Source organism: Semicossyphus pulcher, unplaced genomic scaffold, assembly GCF_022749685.1.
Source record: "Semicossyphus pulcher isolate SPU_LCO1_2020_fin unplaced genomic scaffold, fSemPul1.0.p SCAF_7, whole genome shotgun sequence".
Lineage (NCBI taxonomy): Eukaryota > Metazoa > Chordata > Actinopteri > Labriformes > Labridae > Semicossyphus > Semicossyphus pulcher.
The window spans coordinates 22,060,431-22,083,735 of record NW_027211748.1 but is presented as its reverse complement, the minus strand read 5'-3'; the positions used below and the strand labels follow the sequence as shown (position 1 = coordinate 22,083,735).

The 23,305-nt window shown below is 40.7% G+C and overlaps 1 protein-coding gene across 2 annotated transcripts; it reads right to left on the bottom strand.

Moving 5' to 3' along the window:
* Positions 1-2,085: 2,085 nt before the first annotated feature.
* LOC138611359 (WD repeat-containing protein 48) lies at positions 2,086-12,899 on the bottom strand. 2 transcript variants are annotated; one of them, XM_069684424.1, is made up of 18 exons: positions 12,846-12,899; positions 11,988-12,128; positions 10,304-10,382; positions 10,009-10,221; positions 9,776-9,864; positions 8,349-8,450; positions 8,047-8,271; positions 7,739-7,813; positions 7,353-7,455; positions 7,170-7,267; positions 5,562-5,669; positions 5,349-5,445; positions 5,162-5,257; positions 4,383-4,488; positions 4,135-4,222; positions 3,604-3,680; positions 3,282-3,474; positions 2,086-2,197 (listed from the first exon to the last, which is right to left on the bottom strand). In XM_069684424.1, exons 1-18 carry the CDS (start codon positions 12,891-12,893, stop codon positions 2,102-2,104), a joined length of 2,034 nt encoding a protein of 677 aa, XP_069540525.1. In that variant the 5' UTR covers positions 12,894-12,899; the 3' UTR covers positions 2,086-2,101. The 2 variants fall into 2 exon arrangements, with proteins under 2 accessions (XP_069540525.1, XP_069540524.1); XM_069684423.1 differs by having other exon boundaries at positions 10,304-10,379; positions 12,846-12,898.
* Positions 12,900-23,305: the final 10,406 nt, after the last annotated feature.

The following is a 23,305-nucleotide window of genomic DNA, read 5'->3' as shown; positions in this document are numbered from 1 at the left end:
TCATGCAAAGAAGAAGAAGAAGAAGAACTGCGGTCAATCAAAGTCTTAAATAAAACTATCCCGACGCCTTTGTTCCTCAATATAGTGGACGAGTAACTGTACATGTAAAAAGTCCTGTTAAGAATCACTGTTTATGTCACGTCCGTCATTTTGCAAGGAATGTCGCCTCATTAGTGAGTTTTTTTTTTTTAAAGATCCGTTTTCAGTGACCTAAAATGGGTTTGTGTGTGGACGAAAGGTCAAAACGCAGAGAAAATCTACATATTGAAAAATACCTGTATACATGTGGACATGGCCTGAAACAATCACTACAGTCATTGAAGTTTACATATCACTGAATGTCTGCTTCAGACCAACACAAGAAGCTGCTCTGCTGTTAAACACGCCGACGTGCCGGATCTTTGCTGTTTTTTCTGGGTAATTTAAGAGTGTGTTTTGGTTAGCGGAAGTGGCTACGGCGGCGCCACCGGCTGACCTCTACTGCACACCTCTGGCTCCAAATGATGTCACCATCGCAAGATGGCAGCGCCGGTCACAGGGGCTATTGTGGCACTCTCACTCGTACAATGAGAGCAGATGGAGACGCGTCGTCCAACTTAATATACAGTCATGGGCTGAACACATTACAACTCAAGAAACATCCAGGTATAATCCCATAAATCTGTCGTTGTTAAACCATTCCAATTTATTTCTTCCATTGCCTAAAATATACATATTTCACAAATTATTACAACAAGGGATATTGCAGTGTTACCATCGTGTTTTTTTTTTATTGGCCAATTAGAGCTCACCCGATGCGTCCCCGTTATGGCGTTACACACACACACTCATCATGGCAAAATTAACTGCAGAGAATTTACAATGAAACGATCTGCTCGCTGTCGCACCACCAGAGAAATGGGTTTTACCGTTTATTTCACTTTAAATTTCCCCACAGTGCTTTTATACTTATATATTCTGTTGGATGAGATTCCCCTTCAAGTTATAGTCATGATTCATTGAAGTCCTATTGAATCTAAATGAAATATACATTAGGAACAGCCCTCACGGTCATCAAAGTCACTGCTCAGAAGCGCAGAGCGAGTAAGCATGAGTTACTGTTAAAGATACATACCTTATATATAATTTCCCCTTTGCTAAAATGACTCGGACGACTACTAACATTCTTTAGAGTAAAACTGCTCGTTCTGGGTTGTAGTGAAACAACGATGCAATTTTTAAAACATCCAAGTCAGCTCACCTTCATGACCATGAATGTGCTCGAGGGATTTGGAAAAATAACTGTCGGTTTTTAAGTAAACTGTACAACAACACAACAAAACTGCTGCAAAACCAAAGAAAAAAAAAAGTCACTTAAATCAAAAATGTTTTACATATATTTACAAAAAAAAAAAGAACATTCAGTCCATTGAAAACAGCACAGCTAGAAAGAAAAGACAAGGACGAGTGCTTCTGTCAATGAGGTTCAAGCTCTGCAGTAATTAGAAGTCTAAATCGAGGTTAAAGGTCGAGTTAAGATGACGACAGAACAGAAGGAGGGTTTCTTTGAGGGGTCGTGATGCTACCCAGAGACAGAGTGAACTCCTAACACTGGTGACGCTGCAGAGACGGCTGTGGAGTGTTTGTAGATCAAAGACAGTTTCTGGAATGTACTAGAACGAACAAACAGTCTACTACACCCATGTGCGTGTACACACACACACACACATGCGCACGCACGCTCAGACACAAACACAGACTGCAACTTCTGTCGCTTCAAAATAAAACACCAATCAGAAGGAAAGAAACAAACGTAGCAGTCAAAGAAAGGAAGAAAAAGAAACGAGTGAGTGGTGAGAAAGAAAGAGTCCGTTCGTCAAACTGTAAAAAAAAAAAAAATCAAACACTGCGGACCGCTTCATCTCCCAGGTGTCTCTTGGCTGCTCCGGCCTGTTCTGGTCAGTTCCCTATGATACACCATGAGCCACGTCCTCGCACACTTCACTGGGTTCTCATTGATACTGCGACTCTTGACCACACAACGGGGTTTAGGGGACTACATGTCAGAGGTGGGTGGTGATTGGCAAATGACGAAGAGTTCTTGCGTTAAAAATTCGGACTTTCACGTGGACTTCTGCCTATAGTGAAGCGTCAAGTCCCCTCCGCTCTTCCAGATAAAATGTTTAACTGTTCGCAGGTCCATGTTGGGATCCAGAACCTGGAGGAAAGGTAGAAAATAACACCGTTAATACACTGACTGAAGGATGGTCAAATACCAATATATCAGAAATGCCTTTGAAAATGCTCCAACAGGGATTAACTCGTACGGGAGTCCATGCACTGTTCAGACAGCATCATTTATGTGCCTCTCAAAAATATTGACTTATTTTTCTTCTCCAAAACAGTAGCCTACACAGCAATAACATGAAGTGATGGCTGCCAGTAACTACTGTTTTAGAGGGGCAACGAAGAACTGATTTAAGGAAAATTATCATGGGATCGAAGAACAAACACAAGAGCGGTGCGGTTCTAGCGGATAACGAAACGTTCTGTGTTCGAAATGCCGTACTATACTAGCAGTACGTACTGATTTGGCCAAAATGTAGTATGTAGTATGCAAACAAAACCAAATGTGCAGTATGCCAAAAATACCCGGGTGTCGTACTGATTCAGAGAAAATCTCCTGTAAGCATCGGACCAGTCTACCTCGCCTACTGTATCCCACAATGCAAAGCGCTGGAGCGTCACAACAATAGTTAAAATAGCGGACGGCAGCAGCATTCCAGCAGAAGGGGGCGCTATAGCTAAAGAAGCGGCGGTTTGCTTTTGTCCAAAACCAGAAACTGGCGCCTGGCAGCATACTGCAAAATGTATTTAACCAATACGGCTCCTGCAGCCGATCTGTTTCAGTCCTCCTCTACTCTGCTAATCAGGAACAATTACTAAAGTCATTGAGCTTTACATATCTGTAAACGTTAACCTCAGACCAACACAAGAAGCTGTTCTGCTGTTAAACACGCTGGCGTGCGGGATCCTTGTTGTTTTTTCCGCTAATTTAAGTGTGTGTTTTGCTAAAATACTATTTGATATTCACTGGAAACTATTCACCCGGTGTGTGAATAGCTTTCAGATATAAGTCGCATAAACTTTTTGATTTTTTATAAATGAATGTCTATACTAATATTCAAAAATCATGACCCATCCCTACTGGTAATCGGCCAACACATAACTCTAGGTATCAGAATTGGTATTGTGAAAGAAAAATCTTTAGTTCGATGTTCTAATGTTGAAGTCATGCCCACCTGGTCTTGACACATTAGTTCTATCTTCTCCTCGGCCAGCATGGCCATGTCCTCCTCCTTCTCCTGCTCCCCCGGCTTGTCGTTGGCGGAGGAGCTGGTCGTCTGCGACTCGTTGTCCAGGTTGATGATCTTCTCGTAAACGTGCTCCATCACCTTCCTCACCTGGAGCATGTCGCTGGCCGACAGACGGTCCCTGCAGAGAACACAGCAGATGAAATCAGCTCTGGAGAGGCAGGCTGCAGTAAACATGTCTGAACTGGTTTTCTGTTTACTGTGGTATGTAATCAAAGGAAATAAATTCAAGATGAGACAGGAAACTCACTTCTTTAGAGTTTTTGCACCAGAGGAAGAGTGGGGCTGGAGGTAGAACGGGATTTTGTTGAACTTGGGCATATTTTTCTGGAACAGAAGAGGAAGGAGGGATAATGTTACTCAAGCAATAATGATGGTGGGAGAAAACTGTAAACATGCTGCATCAAAGAAGTCCTACAAAATGTCCTCCTCGGAAACACGCAGTCGCAAGAGCAAAGGTGTACATAATAATGTTAATGACACATGCATGAAGCAGAGCCATTGTTTATGTTATAAGTACAACCTGCTCCCCACATCAGCTTTTCTAATGCGAAGCATCAAAATGCTTGTAAAAATATGTCAATGGAAACAGGACAGAAGAGATCTTTAAACAGTGCATGAGAGCAGAGAATGGCTGTTATATCAGTCATGATTTTCTGTTACACTATTAACACAGATACAAACTGTTTCCTCCAGGCATTTAATTTTAATCAATTTACCCTGCAATGATTTGGCCTTCTTTCATATAAAAAAACAGAGGTGAAAATATAATTATACTCACATCTACAGTTATATCAATAACCCACTGTGGAACGGTCTCATTCAGCAGCATGGACTCGGTCTCTCCTCCTGAATCTCTACAGAGCAACCTGCAACACAAACAACAACACATCAGAGGCGATGCAGAGGTGCAAGAGATAAGTCAACTATTAACATCTCTGTTTATGACAGTTACTATGACACAGGATGAGCCTGCTGAAGCTTCCTCACTTTACATTTCACCTGTGTTAACACTGTAGGTAAGTTTACCTGAATAGAGTTCTGCCTCCTGCCTCCCCAAAGATGACTGGCGTGTGAGGTGGCACTTGGAAATATCCATTTCCTTTCTGGACCCTGTTCTCCTGCTCGCCGTTCACTGTGGGCACAAACACAAAGTCCGAGTGTGAGACAAACTAAAAGGATGCTTGGGACACTCTCTGCTCACCAACAGCAGGAAGTGATGTCGAGTGTGCAGACAGAGTAAAAATAAAAAGTAAAAATTCCAGCGCAAATGACCTACAATATTTTCGCAAACACAGAGGTCATCAAATAATTTTAGCATCTCCGTAATTTGGGGTTGTGGAATATGTTTTTCTGCAATGTTATTGTTACCTCTGCACCCTTTTTGTGCCTCTTTCCCAGTCGAGAATTACGGAGGCTGTGGTGAAATTATAAAGGAAAGTTTTGACAGCATTTTGGATGCAAAGTCAGGAGGCTTATCTCGCTACACAGCATGGGGACCCACTCGCAGATAGAGCAAAGTCAAATCCAAATCTGGAAAGACGATGAGATGGAAGATGTGCACGGCAACATGCAGTAAGGAACGTTTTTCCATCTTTCAACAGGTGTTACGCGGAGCCTTAACATTTTCGATCATATCAGGGGTGAAAATATCTGTAAATTGTAGTAAAATGCAGACTTTGCTTATCCCGTGCGAATGCACTGCACGAAACAGACGTGAGGGGGTCACTTCTACATCACATGGGGTCCCCAGGTGATACTAGTCCTGTGCAAATAGGGCTTAAGAGAGCCGTCCAGCACTTTCTTACCGTGGTTCACCTCGTTCTCTTCCTCGTCCATGGGGTTGATGCGAGTTCGGGGCCAGAACTCCAGCAGAGCCTGGAGCAGCAGTCCGCCCAGGTTCACTGTGAGGAAAGTAAACAAGTTAGCAGCCGTGCAATATAAAGTTAGCTTAAGTTATAAATATGTAAAATAGGATTAGGTCTGATATCTCACACTTTGGGTCGGATCCATCAGAGCTTGAGAACCCAGCGTCTTTAGCAGACACCCAGGCAGCGAAGCAGTCGCTCTCATCCAGTGTGATCGTGAGCATCTATTAAAAGAGAGACGCAGGGCGCACAGCCATGAAGCACGTCTGAGTCTGAAAAAGACACCGCCGCTGAGACGGATTAAATGAGAGGCTCTTTTATTACCAGGTCTGTGACTCACCCCAGTTTTCAGATCGACAGAGAACCAGTTTGGCACGTAGACCATCTTGAAGCGCTTTTTGATCTCTTCGTCAAACTCCACTTTGCCCAAGTCTTCACCCTTACAAGCCTGAAGGTAACACATGCAGAAAGTCAGTTCAAAGCACAGGAATCACACGGAATATCCGATCTGAAAACACGAAAGACAAAAATATAGAGAGAGGAGTTTGTAGAGAGAGGTGTGTTAGGAATAAGACGGGGAAGGCAGAGCCAGGGTGAGGTGTCCTTATGATTAACCTCGCACACAACCCTTACTGGAAATCTACACCGACACTGTCGCGTCAGACAAACATGCTCAACACGTAAGCGTCACGGCAGCATCTATTTTGCAATCTACACCGGCTGCGACTACAGCAAAGATGAGTCTCAAAGTTAGCTGATGGTAGCTCGATTTCTGGCCATAAATAGGGGGGCAGTGACGCCAAAATGTGTGCATTCTTCCGGAAACAGTAGAAGAAGACAACTTTGCAACACACTTGCAGACTTATTTCTTAATTGTGCATAAACAAATGGTAGACCCAGATGTTGGGGAAATGTACATTCATTGCTCTTTCAAATCGATCGAGCCGATCAATAACTTCAAAAGGAAACTGAAATCGAAGTTGGCCAAAAAGACGAGGTCACATCATTTCACGTGGATTCCTCGGTTGTCTGCATGTATTTATGAAGCAGTCAATGGCTTTCAGGTTCACTGACGCTCTGGCTCTGTCTTGGCACACGCATGTCAAAAATACGCTTCAAATATGTTGCCTGAGTAGATTCCCCATTAGCGGTCACCGCAACCCAAGCAGCATTCCCAACTTCAACAGACCCAGGCTCTGTTCCTGCGAGCTCCAGGTGTTGACAACGCTGATACTACCTACCCTATCACATGGCTTCTAACGGCCCCCACAACTCAAACGTGTAGTTAGATGGGTTAAGTTTGCACCTCCCTTCACCGGTGATTCGTCAGTTAGGCCCACTACACCTCAGAAAGGCTTAAAAGGCCAGTTCGCCGATTTTCAACCTCAGTCCTATCATGCTATCACAGGGAGCTAATACCATTATGGTAGAAAAAAATGCAGTTTCACTCTGTGCCTATGGAGGGCGCTATCCGCCCTGGAAAACCTCCGCCAGACTACATAAAAAATCTGAACCGCTCTGAGCCATTGCCTGCAGCGATCAATGTCCTTGACTGGAAAACAGTAGTATTTCACTCCAGCGTCTCTCGCTGGGCCGTTCCTTTCAGAGGGAGTGGCACAATGCACGCTGGGTGTTGTAGGAATGTAGAATGGGCGAAACCACAAGCTGTTTGTACGACTTTCTCCACAGCTATGGCGCCAATTTCAAATATTATTGCTTCTATCGATTACATAGAACACCAGCTTAAAGTGACAGTGGTTTTTTCCAGGAGCCAATTGCTCCTCTAACAGTTACCCCATCCCCCTCCATGCTAGCTCTCACAGCTCTCATAACAAAAGAATAAGAACATCATTTTAAACAACTAAATCACTCTGGTTTAGACGTAAGACAGACGATAAGATCTCACTCTCTTTAACACAAAAGGTCTGAATCACAGCGTGGACTTCACCTTAAGGACGTCCCAAAAAGCCACGTTGTTGTTGGTATCTTTGGTGAGTATGTGTCTCTTGTCATTGAGAATGTGGCACTGTATGATACTGGCACCTCCTGCAAACACAACACACAATCGGACTTTACAAATGTTCACAGAGAAGGTTAAAGAGAAAACCGTAGTTTAGATAAACATGTTTACCCTTGATGACTTGCTCTGGCTGAGTACACAGCGGTGTCAGAGGGGTGGTGCAGTCGTTGTCATACTCCCCTGATGATCTGAAGTTGTGCATTCCCTTTAGAGACTGCACACACGCACACAGAGAGAGAAAGTATTAATTTCTATAGATTATCCTGGATTGTCATAATCGCTCTTCTTTGCGGACTAACAGCTTCATGTAATGTAATTATCTTCTGTGTATCGCCCACACCGTCACAAAGCTGCTTTAAACGTTACACAAATTACAGCAGGATTACGGCTGAATAGCATTAGAGGACGCCTGGTGAACAAGTCTCTATCTGCGCTGTGTTCCGGAGTCATTATGCTGACGGTCAAGCGGTGATCTCAGACGTGTCACGCATGCTTACCCATTTATTAACGGATGACTTGGTGGTGGAGACCCAGATTGCTGGAGGTGGGTCAGCAGATCTGTCCAGTTCCATCTGAGCAACAGAGAAAGAGAGAGAGGATGAGTGACTACAAGCGGTCCGCTATGAGCACAGGACTGTTAGGAGAAAAGGGGTCATTATTCATAATTAAAATAAGCACAGTTACTGCTAAAAAAGCCACAAAGAAAACAAATAAACAAACAAGCATGTAACAATAGAAAAGAGCAATATGGGCAATAAACAGATAACAGGAGGATTGATGCAGGCGTTGTGTTCTGGCGTCTCACTTTGAGCACCGGGGCCTTCTCCTCACAGATGAGCACGCGGATGTCGGGGTTACGCAGGTCAGTGCAGTAGATCTTTTTGTCTCTGCCTCCAGAATAAACGTGTGTAAAGGCCTCGTTGACCTGCAGGGCCCAAACCCCTTCATCGTGCACCCGGTAGGTGGCGATGCACCTCTGCTGGCCCAGCGACCACAGGCGGATGGTCCCGTCTGAGCTGCCGGACAGACACTGTGGAGGAGAGCGGCAGGTTTAGTGTTTTGGTTAAACAGCTGCCACTGCTGCTTATCTGAGACATATTTACTCACCTGAGTGCCATCTCGATTCAGCAGCAACGACTTGACGTTGTCTGTGTGGCCTTTTAGCTTCATCAGCTTCGCGCATGTTCGAGGATCCCACACTCTGAGAACCTGAAGACAGAAAAAGAGTGAAAACAGGCTCTTCTTCACTACAATCACACTTACAGAAGAACCTGACTACTGAGACTTAATGACGTGAGGGTACAGTCAAATTAGAGTAAATCAAAGTGAATGAACTCCTGTTACCATAGTTTGCATCTAGTGTTATCAATCAATCAACCTTTATTTATACTAAAAGGGGTCATTAAGGGTCGACCCTCATTTATAATGATATCGAGTCCATTACAGAAGCAATTAAAAGACGGACAACAAAGTGTTCAAAGAACCAGATGAGAGATGGATCAAAGGCCATTAAATCATTAAAGGGGGGATTTAACACAAAGAGTGTTAGACAAACCCTAGAATTCACTAATACATTTAAGTAAGTTTACTTCATTAAATAATAATAATAAATAATAATCAAAATTGGAAAAAACGTAATAAATAAAACACTTTTACAGTAAAATGATTCATATAGAGACATTGAGGTTTAAAATCAGATTTCTAAAATGTCCAAATGATAAATCGATTATAACCACGGAGCCCACAGGAGACATCTACTGAACGTCTCCACAGAAGGGAAGAGAAAATGATCATTCGCTCCCTCTGATGAATCTGAACAGCACTTCAAATGCAAAATGTTTTCCCAACCAGTAAAAACACTGGAAGCAGTTACAGCAGCAAAATACAACCTGTTCTTGTTACGGTGCACCTGTGCAATCCTTACAACATGCAGAAATTAAACCATAAAAAAAAAACTATAGAAATTATTGAGTGGTTTACTGATAATAAGGGCTGCAATCAACAATTATTTTCGGTATGATTTAATCTGCTGACCAATTACCATAAAATTCGGTGTATAAGACACACTTTTAATAAAAAAATGTCTATCTAAGAAGTGGGCTGTGTCTTACATACCGGGGCGACCAATATACCAGTATAAAATGCAGAGAGAGGTATGTTATTGTGTTACGGTAGTTAACCAAGACGATGGCGCTATAATCTAGCTAAAGCTTTTTCAACGATATGCGCCGCCGTGATCGCCAGTGCAGTCGCCACCTTCACAACAATCAACGGTACCATAGGCTGAGCTCATCTACCAGACCGGTAGCTAGCAGGGTTGCAAACGCGACATGGTGAAAACAGATGGTGTTTTATTGTCAAAATATTTGGCCATCAATTTTCTTTCTATCAACTCATCGACCAATAGTTGTAGCTCTAAAAACAATGCAAGACATACTGTACGACAGAAAAGATGGTAACATGACAGGAGAGTTGTTTAACTCTAGTTTAAGTGAACTTTAAGGGTGTGTGTGTGTGTTGATGGAAACACAAACCTTTTCTGTGGATCCAGACACAATGACTGTTCCCATCTGGTTCATTGCCAGACTGTAGATTGAGTCTTTGTTCCCGCTGAGTGACGAGGCTGTAGGAGAAGAACTATAGTGAGGCTGAAGGTACAGAATCTATCTCAGAGAAATAACAAAGCTATAACAAAACAGTAATTTAACCTTCACTGTGTGCCGTGTATGGGGGCGGAAATGAGCACACAGAGGCAAACAATACTTACTGGTGACAGTGTTGTTGGAAGCAGTGAGTGCTGTTAGTGTGTTCACATCCCAAAGGAAGATCTGCCGGTCCAGACCCGCTGAGGCCACGAGCTCCTTGTCCTTAGCGTAGGCCAGAGCTTTCACGTAGTCCTTGTGTGTTCGTAACGTCGACATGCAGAAGCCTTTGTGTGCGTTCCATACTTTGACTGTTGTATCTGATGAAGCAGATATCACTGAAAGTGGAAGAAAAGCAGTGTTAGATGCTAAACAGGGCTCAAACCCGGAATAAAAATAGCTGTGAGTAGTTAAACTCACATGTTTTTCCATTACAACAGAGAACTATGTCATTGACCCAGTCTGTGTGATGCTCCATCGAGGCAATGTAAGGGTCCTGCTACAGAGAGGGAGAGGAGAAATAAAGACAAATGACATTGTTTAGAAAAACTGATGAATGTCACAACACACATGACCGCTCATATTGGGAATATTATACTTAAGTTTAGAATAAAGTTGTCTCAATTGCTTTAAACACAAGATTTTTGCCCTGATAATAAGGATATGCGCTCAGTGAAGAATCTCTTCCCTTTTTGGTCTCATGCCAATACTTTTAACGACCACATGACCCTTAGTGGTCACTGCAACCCAAGCAGCATTGCCAACTTTAACAGACCCAGGCTCCAGGTATTGACAACGCTGATACTACTCACTCTACAACATGGCCAAACTAACAAATAAGTTGTCAGCCCTTAAGATACATTTACCAAAACTCACGTTAACATGCAAAAAGGCTGTAACATCTGTAAAACCTTTAATTCAACTGGCCAAATGAAGTGTCTGTGTCAATAAATAAGTAATTTCCACCTAAATACAAGGGTGCTGTCACACCTGACAGCTTTGGTCCAGACTTTCAGACTTTACTCGGAAAGTCTGATTCATTTGGACAACTGAGCACACACACTCGAACTCTGGTACGGACCAAACTACCGGACCACAGTCTGATTGAAAAGTCTGTTTCCAAAAAAACCACAGTCCAGTTCAATTCAGGTGAGAACGTAAACAGACTTAAAGTAGGACCAAATATAGGAAGCAAACCAAACACTGTGCACTGTGGGTTGTTAACCGGTGCTGACACTTGCAGAGACAGCCACACAGCCAGGCAGCAAGATGAGTAGAGGACAAATGTGGGGGAGCAACGAGGAAATAGAAATATGGGCTGACCAAACAATTTCACAAATGCTGTCGAAACGCACAAAAACACAGAGGCATTCAAACTGTTCAGTGAAAAACTAAAGGAGAATGAACTGATCGTCCTGTGGAACAATGTCGGTTAGTAAAAAACACGTCCTACATGTTTTCACTACTAAATGCCTACTGAAACAGACTGATGCTGTTGTGATTCAAAGCGAAACTCTTCAGATGCTGATTTCAAAAACCAAGTTTTCACATTCCACTTTGTAAAGCAAAAGAGAACATAGATAGTTTTGTATTTTGTGTCTGCAATGGACGCAGAAACCTTTAATACTTTATGAAAAAATCCACCCATTTCAGAAAACATTGCACTTAGGAATCACTTGACATCCTGTTGCTCCTCTCTGTTTCACCACACCCAAAAATAAATGTATCACTTTGCCTAGGAGACATTTCAGACGATCCATCTCAATGCAAATCAATGCCTCTTGGTAGATTTTGATTATTACATGGACTACTCCACAGATCATGTTTTACACAATGAAATAATTCTAACTTAGTTTGGAGAGTTAAACGTTTATACTGAGAGGAAACTTATCTAATATGATCACAAAGACATATTCAACCAATAATAGTTTTAATTATAGAAATTGTGCTTTGTCGTTTTCCTAAAGGTGCTAAAAGAGAATGATGTTGTGCACAAGTAACACTGTTGTTTAGAATTGTACATATTGTTTTGTCGACCTCAACTGTTATTGAAGAAATGAGTCAAAGCAACTGAGACAAACCGTGATAACAAAAGGAGCCTTACTTTGTGCTGGTAGACGCTCCATATCCGGATGATTGAGTCCCTCCCAGCCGTGAAGAGCCGGTTCAGCGCGGGGTCCAGCTGGAGCGCATTCACCCCGTTTCGGTTGTACTTCTCCACCTCATCTCTAATAACATAGGACACCTGAAACACACAATCAGCAGTGTGAGCACTGAGGTCAGACTCCTATCTACACAGCCACCCGTGTTGATCTCAACACACCCACTTCCTCGTGCATGTTTCGATGCTTTAACACGCTAACGGTTGGTTGACATGCACGCACACTGTAAGGACATGAGGAGTTACTATGGAATCATGTTGCTTAGCTACGTGACATGTACAATGTGCATGAAACCCCCCAAATTATTTTAACAATTGACCAATTCAGTACTTATTACGTGCTTTGATTTTAAAGTTATGTATACTAGCTGGGTGCAACACGGAACCACCAAGACAGGTACGTTTTCCCAGCAATTAGACACAGCCCGAGTCAGTGTAGCTAAGCTAATATAAACGCTCTGTTAACATATACATGCGCAAAAGACAGCAAGTGTTTAATTTTCGCTCATAGACGAGCTTGGAAGTTGTGATGGAACGTGTTAAGTACATTCTTATATGATTAAAATGAACAAAACTATGTATATATCTAGACGCCAGCGTTAGCAGAGGACGCTAACTGTTAGCTATCGGGAGCTATGCTAGCTTGGTTAGCCGGCTTGAGTCATGACTCATAACAGCAACACTGTCTTTTGCAGATGTTTTTTGCTGTCAGTGAAGTATCCTTGAAGCACTTATTACTGCTGAAGACCCTGATGGTGCCGTTGCCAGACATTTAGGAATAATACAACTATTATAATTTACCTGTACTTTTCTCCGCCCAGCAGCATTTTGCCTGTGATGCGTGGCCATCTTGCATGTTGACAGTCAATTCATGTGATGCTACATCCGGAAAAAATAGAAAACATATGCAGCCGAGCCTTGTGGGTAATGTGGTTTTTAAATCGTCCTTTAGTTTTCCTCTGGGGGGGACGTCTCTCTGAGGAGTAAGTAACCAGTTTTAGAGATGGTCAGGTTCTGGAACAAACAGTTTTTTGAAGGCATCTTATCTTATAATGAATATTCAATTTGACAGAAGGGGTGGATTTTTTTCTATGGATAATCTAGAAAACTGCCTCCGACCATGGGGGTCCTAATGGCTATACCTACTGTAGTTGTACTGTGATATATATCATACACATTTAATAAAAAACAAAAAAAAACACAAGACTTGTTGAAAGGAGACAGTAGAGAGTGCAAAGGTGCTGAGATAAATATTGTTATGGATATACAGTAGTAGCTATATATACACAAGAGGTAGATGGTTGTAGTATTTACAGTGTTTAAAGAGAGCATGGATTGGTATAGGATGCAGTGATGACGTATAGATGAGAAAAGGGTGAATTTTAACAATTACACAAAATAATAACTAACATATTTGTATATGCAAAGTGGAATTTTTGTCCTGCACATATACAGCTAATTTAGTAATTGTACATGAACTGTTCCTGACACTCCAGAAAATAAAAAGATAAATACGCCATTATTCATGTTAAATAGCATTTTTTTTGTATACAATGTCCAACATCTGCTTTCCACAAACTGTAATCCTAGTGGGGCTTTTACAACAAACAGAATTACTCAGTTAGCCAGATAACTTCTGAAATAGCATAAAAATAAGAAATCATTCCTTCCTTTTGTGGAGTGAAATTGTTTTAGTTTCAACTACGAGTGTGTAGTTGACTGCTCCCTAACACTGAAAATCTATTATACATTTTTCTCAGATAACAAGGGGCCACTTTTACCACCGTGCAAAATTTCCCACTAAGGAGCAAAGTCAGACACACAAGCAAAAAATCACAAGTCAATCATTTACTCCTTTAAATGTTTAAAAAAATATCTCAGCAGTTAATTCTTCATGTCATCTCCTTTCATATCATCATTAAGTGCCAACATGGACGTGGAACACAAATGTTGACCCAGTGCTGAACCTTACTCCTGAATTTCTCCTCTGGGGATCAATAAAGGATTATCTTATCTTATCTTATTGTCGCCATACGTACTTTGTTTTGTGAGCAGGTCCTCAAACAGGATTTGACAAATACTGAGCTCCAACATAAATATCTAAATGCTGTTATACCGGACCAATATGAGTCAAAGAATACTTGACTAATCCCTTTTTTAATTGTACATTAGGACGTACATTCCTCAATTTGTGAAAGCTACCAATTTACCAGAAAAGAGTAGAACGGTTACTGCAGGCACGATTGTCCACATAAAGAAAAGTCCAAAGTACTTTCTCTTACTCTTTCTGTTTCTGTCTTTGCTGCCGCAGCTCTTTGTCATCAGAAATAACTTTGTCTGTCATGCCAAGCCATTCTTAGGAAGAATATTACTGGCCACAAGAGGGCGCAATAAGACACCAACACTGCACCCAACCCACCACACCGAAATCTATTGCAAACACAGTGAAATGCTGACAGCTTGTGTTTAACCATGGCCTTTTTGGTTTTAAGTCAAATGTTGTGTAACGTTTAACAGTCCGCTCTCAAAACAAACACTTAAAAAAGCTCACAACTGTTTTCACACGCAGTTCACACACTCAAAAACTCAATGCCTACTTGCAGTGAGGGTGTTACAAGCTTATGTTTACAATAAAGGCCCAACATGAAGATTAGCCAAATAAAGACAACTGAGCTCGCCTTTCTCGCACAGAACTGTGGGTAAATTAATTACGTTCAGCATTGTTTTATCTTGTTTGTCAGCTCTCTTTCTCCATCTCTGTCATATTGCAGTGTGGCATGGGGCGGCTATAGGAGAGCTAATCCTCTGTGGTCCAGCAGCATCCTCCCTCCCTCGCGCTCTTGCTGAAGGGCAAATCGAGGTGCTCCTCTTCCCCCCCGCGCGCGCAGCTGCTGAAGACAGAGCAGCATCCTCTGCACGCTCCGCCGCTCGCGACCTCTCCTCTGTGGGATGAACGCGGAAGAGCCTCTCGGATGGACGGAAAGAGGACACCTTGTACGTCGCACTTGTGGCAGGTTTCAAAATGTCCAACATAAGGTGATTTAACCTCTGGAACTTGTTTAGAAGTCAGTTTTTACCGCTAAACTTTGGATTTTGGTGATAAGACGCACTTTTTTCTGTCTCGCTGGGTTGGAGTTTTTGGTCCATGATGAAGAATAAACCCTGAAGAGAAGACATGGATTTTGCACGGAGAGTTTGGCTGTTCCTTCTTCTAAAACTCGAACAACTCAACTCTGGAAAAGATGCTGTAAATCTCAGAGTTTCATATGTAAGTATCTGTAAAAGTATTTCTACATTTATGAACTATTGTTAAACATGTGTCAATATTCTCTCAAAGACTTAATACGCCAACTGTCTGCTCCTCTGCTTGTCTTTGACTTAATTTGAGTTTATTGAGAACTTTTCAGAACAACAACAGAGGCAACAACAACTATGATGATAATAATAATAATAATAATAATAATAATAATAATACCAATAATAATAATAAACGAAATTTAAAAAATATATCTAGTTTTTAGGACCAAGCTATCATTTTAAACATCACACACACATTTTTTACACAGTATTACACAAAATATAATATAACAAAAAGTACATGATTCAAAATATAAATAATATGTTTTATTTTATTAGCTTAAAAATTACATTTAGTTAATTAATTCACTTTCATAACCTCTTGAAATCACTGAAAATATCAAACAAGATTGGCATGTACAGGATGCACAATGTTCCATGGCTTACCTAAATTATAGAAATGTGATGGCTGACATACATTACATAATGATAATGACTTCTTCTTCTTCTAGTCTAACGTAACAAATTATTTCTTTTTAAAAGACTTCCCTGTCTTTAAAGTTGCATTCATGTAAGCCTAACATGGAAATTACTCCAACAGCAGAACTCATAAGCATAACTTTCATTTATCCGTCCCTCTAGTCATGCTAATAATTCCCCAGCTGTCTCATTGTGGACCTCCATACCTTCTGTAACCTACATGTTTAAGCTATCTGATACAATTACATTGAAAGGTTTCTGCAGCAGAAGTAGGTCATCAGTTCAGTCTGCGCACCTACGATCACTGACTGAGAGAGCTCAGATACGTAACACGGCTGAGTAAGAACATGCATCATAAACAAGCAAGTTTTTTTGTTCATACTAAATCTGCCTGAATCTCTCACGAGTAATCGCATTAAACATTATATGGGAAACCTTCTGTTAATAATTACACATGTGGCATTTGTTTCAAACAGACATGAGATCATCAAGACAGAAAATGTGCAAAAAGGAAACAAATTCACAAAACATAATCAGAAATTAAAATTACAAACAGGAATACACGGAGTCATTTTCAATGACAGACCTCTGCAGTGTAAACACAGTGCAGTCCAACATGAAACCACCAGTTTAAGATTATATAATCACTAAACATGAGAGAATAAAATAAATGCTTACTGTGATGTTAAACTCTTCTGAAATAACCTGAAAGATTCAAACCTGATTATAGAGAAACACAAAACACTAATGTTCAGTAAAAGTAAACAGAAAAACACGACATTAACGGTAATATTTTATTATTCTTATGTTCATAAATATACTTCTCTATATGTTTGTAATAGTATTGATTGCATAATAACCATCATGACAAGAGGGTTATGGTAGTTGTTCTATTCTTATACACACAAAATAAAACTGTTGTTCAAAATAAACTATCACAGTTGTCAAATTAAGAGAATTAGGCCAAAATTCAGACAAAATAAAACAGTTATAAATTTAAAAATGCATTGGACATTTAAAAAAATAGATAAAACTGTAATAATAAATTGCGATAATTAACTGGAGTGTCAGAGCAACAGTATTTACATGGTGTGAAAGTGGTGCGACAGTGTTACAGTGAGATGCTGGATGTTTGCCAGAGAGATGAACCCTTTCACACCAAACCGACAAAGTCTCACAAAGCTGAAGGAGCTGAAGTGACGTGATGTGACGTGGTGTTGGATCATCGTCCTTTCTGCCCTACATGACATTACACAATACAGTTTTCAGCTGCATTTCTGTGACCACTTTTAACCTGTGATTTTACATGTGAAATTCTGAATGCAAATTTAAACAGGGCACATTTTAAAATCCTTTATACTAGATTTTAAAATGTTGTTTCCTTTGACTGAAGAAGGTTAATTTGAGACTTATGTTATTAATGCAATTTATTGTAATGTAATTTATTACATGGACACTCAAAATATAATATTGTCCATCCAGTCTGTGTGACGTTGACATCAAATTGGATTCTATTAAAGCAGAAGGGAAGATGATTTCTGAGTAATTTTTCTTTAATTTTTTGCACTTTTATGAGATTAAATTAAGAGATCTTTGAGAGTACTGTGAGTCATAACATATTTACATAAAAGCGCCTTTTCCAAAAATCAACAGTAAGATGTTTACGTCCAGCAGGCTTTTGAAAATGAAAGAAAAAGATTTATATAGTATAAATAAAGTGTAGTCTATAATCCCTGACGTACACACTCTGATTTACTTCCCCTGAAACCTCACAGCCGCATCGTCCTTGTTGTGCCAAACAACAGAATATTTAAATTGTTCCTTCATCACACAGGATTCACTGAATGTTTTGACTTAGTACTGCCGTTCAGTTCAAAGCTGATTCCACTCGCTATGATGGAGGGCTATTTGTGGTGGTGCATTTCACGAGAGCATTAACTGTTTGTAAAATGTCTGTGTATATTGTCTCGAGTGAGTATCTTGATTTATATTGTCAATAAATACATATATATATATTTTTTTTTTTAAAGAAGTTAACATTGTGATGCCTTTTCCATAATCAGTTAAAAAGTTTTGCAGGTAAAATAAAACCAAAATATAAACACTAGTGATATTGTAAAGTCTACACACTGTAAAAACAGCGAGTCATGGTAACTCATAATTCAGTCAGTGTAAACGTTGTGATAACTCAATATATTATGTTCATGTCACTAATGTAAAGTATTCAACCTTACAGAAATGATTCAATTAAAATGAAGGACGTGAGCCAAAAGAAAATAAGTTACAATAAAGTTGAGCCAAATATAAATTTATAATGAAGTTAACATGAAGTGTCAGCACAGTGCAGAGGATAGCTCTGTCGCCTCACAGCAGGAAGGTGGCTGCTTCACATCCAGTTCTGCCACGACTGAAGTCGAAGGAGTGTGTTGATGAAATTATTAAATTGGCAGCCACAGTATACAGATTCAAGTTCAAGTTAATTGAAGTAGTAAAATGTATTTGTTTTGAATGAATGCAAATTGAACTTATTTACTCAAAACTCCACATTTTAAGTCAGCACAGGCACTAACCCTTTTATTCAAACAAATCATTTTAATTACAGTGCATGTGAAACGAATGTGCAGTAACTCCTTGTAATAGTTTCTTCCTAAGTCCACATCAGACTGGTGTGTTTGCTCTCAGCGTTATTCTTTGGCCCATAATATTACATCACCTGATGTCATCGCTTTTAATCCCATCGAGATGTCTTAAAGGCAGCTTCACTTTCTTTAAAGAAGAAACACTTGAAAGATGTAGTTTATACTTAGTTCCTTAATGCTGGCGATGATGGGAGAAATGATCATTTCATGGGGCGCTGGTTTAGCTCAGTCGGTAGAGCAGGAAGCCTCGCTGCATCGGCTGCTGGTTTGACTCCGACCTCCGCCCTTTGGTGCATGTCGTCCCCCCTCTCTCCTCCCCACATTACCTGTCATATCTTCACTGTTTTATCAGTAAAGGTGAAAGGCCAAAAAGACAATCTTTAAAATGTTTCACAAAAGAAGACACTTAGGAAGTGGAGGATCAATGCCTTGCTTATGGGCACATTGCTGGTATCCAGTATCACTCTTTTATTTAATCAGGGGGTTCAAGATAGAATCTCTAATAATCAGCTGGACTAATATATTTGACAGTATTAGCTTTTTGCAGATATATTGTATGGTGAATATGTCGGTCAAAAGGTAAAAAAAAAGTGGCCCCCTGAGGCTATATGTAATTTTCTAACTGTAAAATGTGATTACGTAACTTGGCCGCAAACAAACATGCAAAAAAAACAAATAAAAGAAAGTTTGTCGGCCTGTTTATGTTTATCTCATTTGAAAACCAACAACATCAACTTTGGCCTTAAATATCCTGTTCTGTTATCAGGATTTAAAAACAGTAGTAATGCAAAACACATGAATCAAGTTGAGGGTGTGTGTGTGTGTGTGTGTGTGTGTGTGTGTGTGTGTGTCGGTGCGTGCCGGATCATGGCTCTGCTCTACTTTCAATCTAATTATGATAATTATCCGCGCTGATGATGACCACATCACATCTGGCTGTTATGGGAATTAAATCTCATTCAACTAAAATACTTTTTTTTTTTTCTCTCCGAGTTGTTTAATTCATTTTCATTTCCCAGCATGCACAGGGGCACATTCATTCTGTGCATTCGCCTGTAGATTAACATTGTTCATATGTAGCTTTAGGTCGTTCAGAGGTCATTGTCAGAGCTTCTTCCTGTGTCAGTGAGAGTCTCTGTGGACAGTTTGTCCTCTCCTGATGGTAATGTCACTGCTCTGAACCTGTTTATCTGCTTTGTGACGCTGCAAACGGACCTTAACCTATTTATTTTGACAGCAAATAGAAAAGCGCTGGATTCAGTGTATGAGACGAGCTGATCTGAGATCAACCTGGGCCAAATAAGCAGATCAAGTGAAAGCAGATAACTAGCGTCTGGCTGGACGTGTGAAGGGATCAATGCATTTCAGGACAGGAGGAGATGGAAAAGTCACGGAGCTTAGTCAATATGAAAGGGATACAATGGTATTTCTATGTCAAAAGGGGAACATAGAACTGTAATCCTCTCTTTGGAAAGCTTTTTCAGTTATTAAAATATCAGACTCCCTCACCGGCTGAAATGAGGGGGGAGGGTTTTTTTTTGTGGAAAGCCTTTTAGTAATGTCTTTATTTAGACTGTGGCTTTATTCTCTGATCAGATTACCTTTAAACGCTCTGCAGGCCTTATTTAAGTCCACAGGAGCAAAGTTTCTGATAAGAAAAGAGCAAATCCCTCGCTCCAGATAGATAGATAGATAGATAGATAGATAGACGACCTTTAAAGCTGCTGAGTTTAACTTCTTAATAACCTCGGGTAACCTCTTTTTGTCAGGTTAGCTTCTTATTGAAGGAAATCTAGTATAAACAAAAGATCTAATAACTGCATGAAGTTTGAATCCCTCAGAGAATTGTCCTTTATCTCAGCAGCTCAGCTGAACCAGCTGAACGCTCCCTCCCCATCACCAAAGAGCAGGCAGACGAATTAGGCGACAACCTAGCTAACATAGCGTAGCATTTAGAAGCTAGAGATGAGGAGCTGGTTGAGACCAAAACAGAGCTTAAGACTTAGACTTGTCTGCTGTCCTGAAACACGACTACAAATGAATGCAAATGTTGCTCACAGCGTGCAGGGTGTGTAAAAAGGTTTGTTTAACTGCCACGCTCTAGGGGTTGCACCGACTAGTCAACTTGCTGACCTTACGGCTGTGTGATGACGCTTTATGCTTTATGACGTCGACTACTTGCTTATCACAGTTGTCATGCTCCAGCAGCAGCTAATGAAGGTGAGCCTGCAATGGGGGAAAATGCCAAGCTTTAGCTTGATTTAGATTTTGAGCTCCAGCTTTTGGTCCACACTTTTTGGCACTACTTCACTAAATTATTGTTGCAGCTGAGTTGCATTTGGTTGTTGTTTCTTCTTCCTCCATGTTGTTGCTTGTTGCAAAGCTTTCCCTTCCCCTGTGGTTTTATTCATGGTATCGACTTTAATCATGACTGTCGACTTTAAAGTATCTAAAGACGTGGAACCCCTACCACACTCTCCAAAAGCCACTTTATGAGGTGATAGCATGTCAACGTAGTGTTTACAACTTGGTGGGATAATCCCAAGTAGCTCAAGAAATAAATAAATGTCACTTGACATGTCCACTGCACGTTAATAACGCCATCATCTGCAGTTACGTCCTCAAAATCAAGGAGGATCCATGGCTCGAAAACACTAAAACATAGGTGTGAGATGTTGCCAGACATTTATCCTGCAGCGTAAAAATGTAAGAATGATAACTTACTTTATTTAGAGTTTATTTAGAGAGACAGTTTGGTGTTCAGGAGTGTTTCTGGTTTAAAATGACTGTCAGGTTGCTGTCGCCCTGCGGTTTTCTTGAGTTCAGCTGAGGCAAACAGCAAGTGACCGCCATCCTAAATCAGTGCCGGTCCTCCTGTGGTCAGGGCTACAGCCTGTGGACTTAATCCCTCTGACTCAGAACTGTGGCTGCCCTAGTTTGACAGAGACGGTTGGATAACAGGAAGCTGTGGTCAGTGCTAAGGGTAAAACGTTTATTTCGTGTCTCTGGACCTCCCTCGGTGCCATCTTCCAATCAGAATATCAGAGGCGATCCAGCTTTTGACTTAAGCCTTTATACATCGCAATTACACAGTGTTTTCAATAAGACAACATGAGAGGGCTCCAGTGATGGAGACCTACATACCTGTGCCCTTGATAAACACCACAGATTTCATTATAGATTTCCGGTTGCTGTGGTGTATCGTGGTGTTTTTGGTCAATCTGACCTTTCACTTTAATGGGGGACAACAAGGTTATACAGAATCCCTATTATACTGTAAGTAGCCTGTGTGTTGTAGCCTTTATATTCATTTTCATTCTGTTTCTTTTCATTGTAAAAAAGTCAAACAGGACATAAAACTGGTTCTGCAAGTGTCCCTCAGATTAGATTTCTGTTTTGTGGTCTTTCAGGGGCACTTTTACAAGCTGCAGAAGATATACTTAGATACAATCACCATGTTAGCATTAATTACATATCAAGCAGATATGGTGCCAAGTTAGCATTCATTGTCGTGTTTGGATCCATCTGATAAATACAAGTCCAATATTCACTCTCCTTTTAGCTCTGTTTTGGTCTCCACCAACTCCTAAATGAAAAATATGGCTCTTTAGCTGCTAAATGGGTTGCTAAGTTTACCAGCTAGTCGCTAACTTTTCAGTCTGTTGTTTTGTGCGTGGCATGTAGCATACGGTCAGTTTACCATTGTGATAAAAGCAGAGAGAGTCACAGTGCAAAGATGCTGACGTCTGTAGAGATGAGGGAAGTGTTCAGTTGGGTGGTTAATGTCTCTAAGCATTCGATGCTGTCACTTCATTCATTGGTAAATATGACATGATATATGACTAAAAAGAAAGCACACGGTAGACTGTCTTCAGTCTGTAGGGACTGGGCTTGGGAACAGGAGGGTGGCTGGTTCAAGTCCTGGTACTCATCATGCATGGAATTGGGGCAGGTAGCTGGAGAAGTGCCAGTTCCTTTCCTGGGCACTGTCGAGGTGTCCTTGTGCAAGGCACCGAGTCCTCCAACTGCTCAGGGCGCATGTCCATATGCAGTCCCCTCACTCTCACATGTCTCCATTAGTGCATGTTCATAGAATCCTGTTTGTGCATGTGTGTATTTCGGGCCTTTGTTTGTGTAGCATGTTTGTAAAAACAGAGTGAAAAATTGAGTTTCCTCTCAGGGATTAATAAAGTATACCTTCTTCTTCAAAACTGGCCAAACCATGAAAAACACTTAATATTGGTAGAGTTTAAAGAGTAGTCCTAATCAAATGCCCTGACCCTGCCTTTTTCTACACATGTTCTACAGCTGATTCAACAACGCAAGAAGACTGGAAACCTGACAGTCCCCGTCCTCCAAACACGACAGTGGATTATTTCAGCAGTCCACAATTGCACAAGTACCAGATACTGGTCATGGTCTATCTCTTAGTACACTGAATGGACACACTTTGCTAAATTGGCCCTCTGCCTCTCTTTTTAATCCTCTGCAATGGATTTAAAACCTCACACAGTATAGGCCACATCACATAGTGATTAATAGTTAAAGGGAGTAAAACGTACAAAAAAAATCGTTACACCTGACCTTTCACAACACATCCATAACTTGTTCCAGCTCCTCCAATCAGGCTGTCTTTATAAAACAAATAGAATCAAATATATTGAAAAGTTGTTCTGATTCTAAAGGTAGAAATAATAAATAGTTTTGCTTTGTTCTGCTTACTGATACAAAAAGACATTGCTTTTTTGGACAGTAATCTGATCTGCAATGTTTGAATTAAATCACTCATCTCTGCCTTTCCCTGCCTATAGCTGTAAGTAAATTCTAGTACAGAAGAATCAGGAT

What these genes read in the sequence shown, in the direction of transcription:
- LOC138611359 (XM_069684424.1), bottom strand. Translation starts at nt 12,893, where the DNA reads ATGGCCACGCATCACAGGCAAAATGCTGCTGGGCGGAGAAAAGTACAG. An exon ending in AGTCATCCGTTAATAAATGG is followed by an intron (nt 7,456 to 7,738) that starts GTAAGCATGCGT and finishes GCGTGTGTGCAG; the next exon opens with TCTCTAAAGGGAATGCACAA. An exon ending in GGAGGCAGAACTCTATTCAG is followed by an intron (nt 4,223 to 4,382) that starts GTAAACTTACCT and finishes TTTGTGTTGCAG; the next exon opens with GTTGCTCTGTAGAGATTCAG.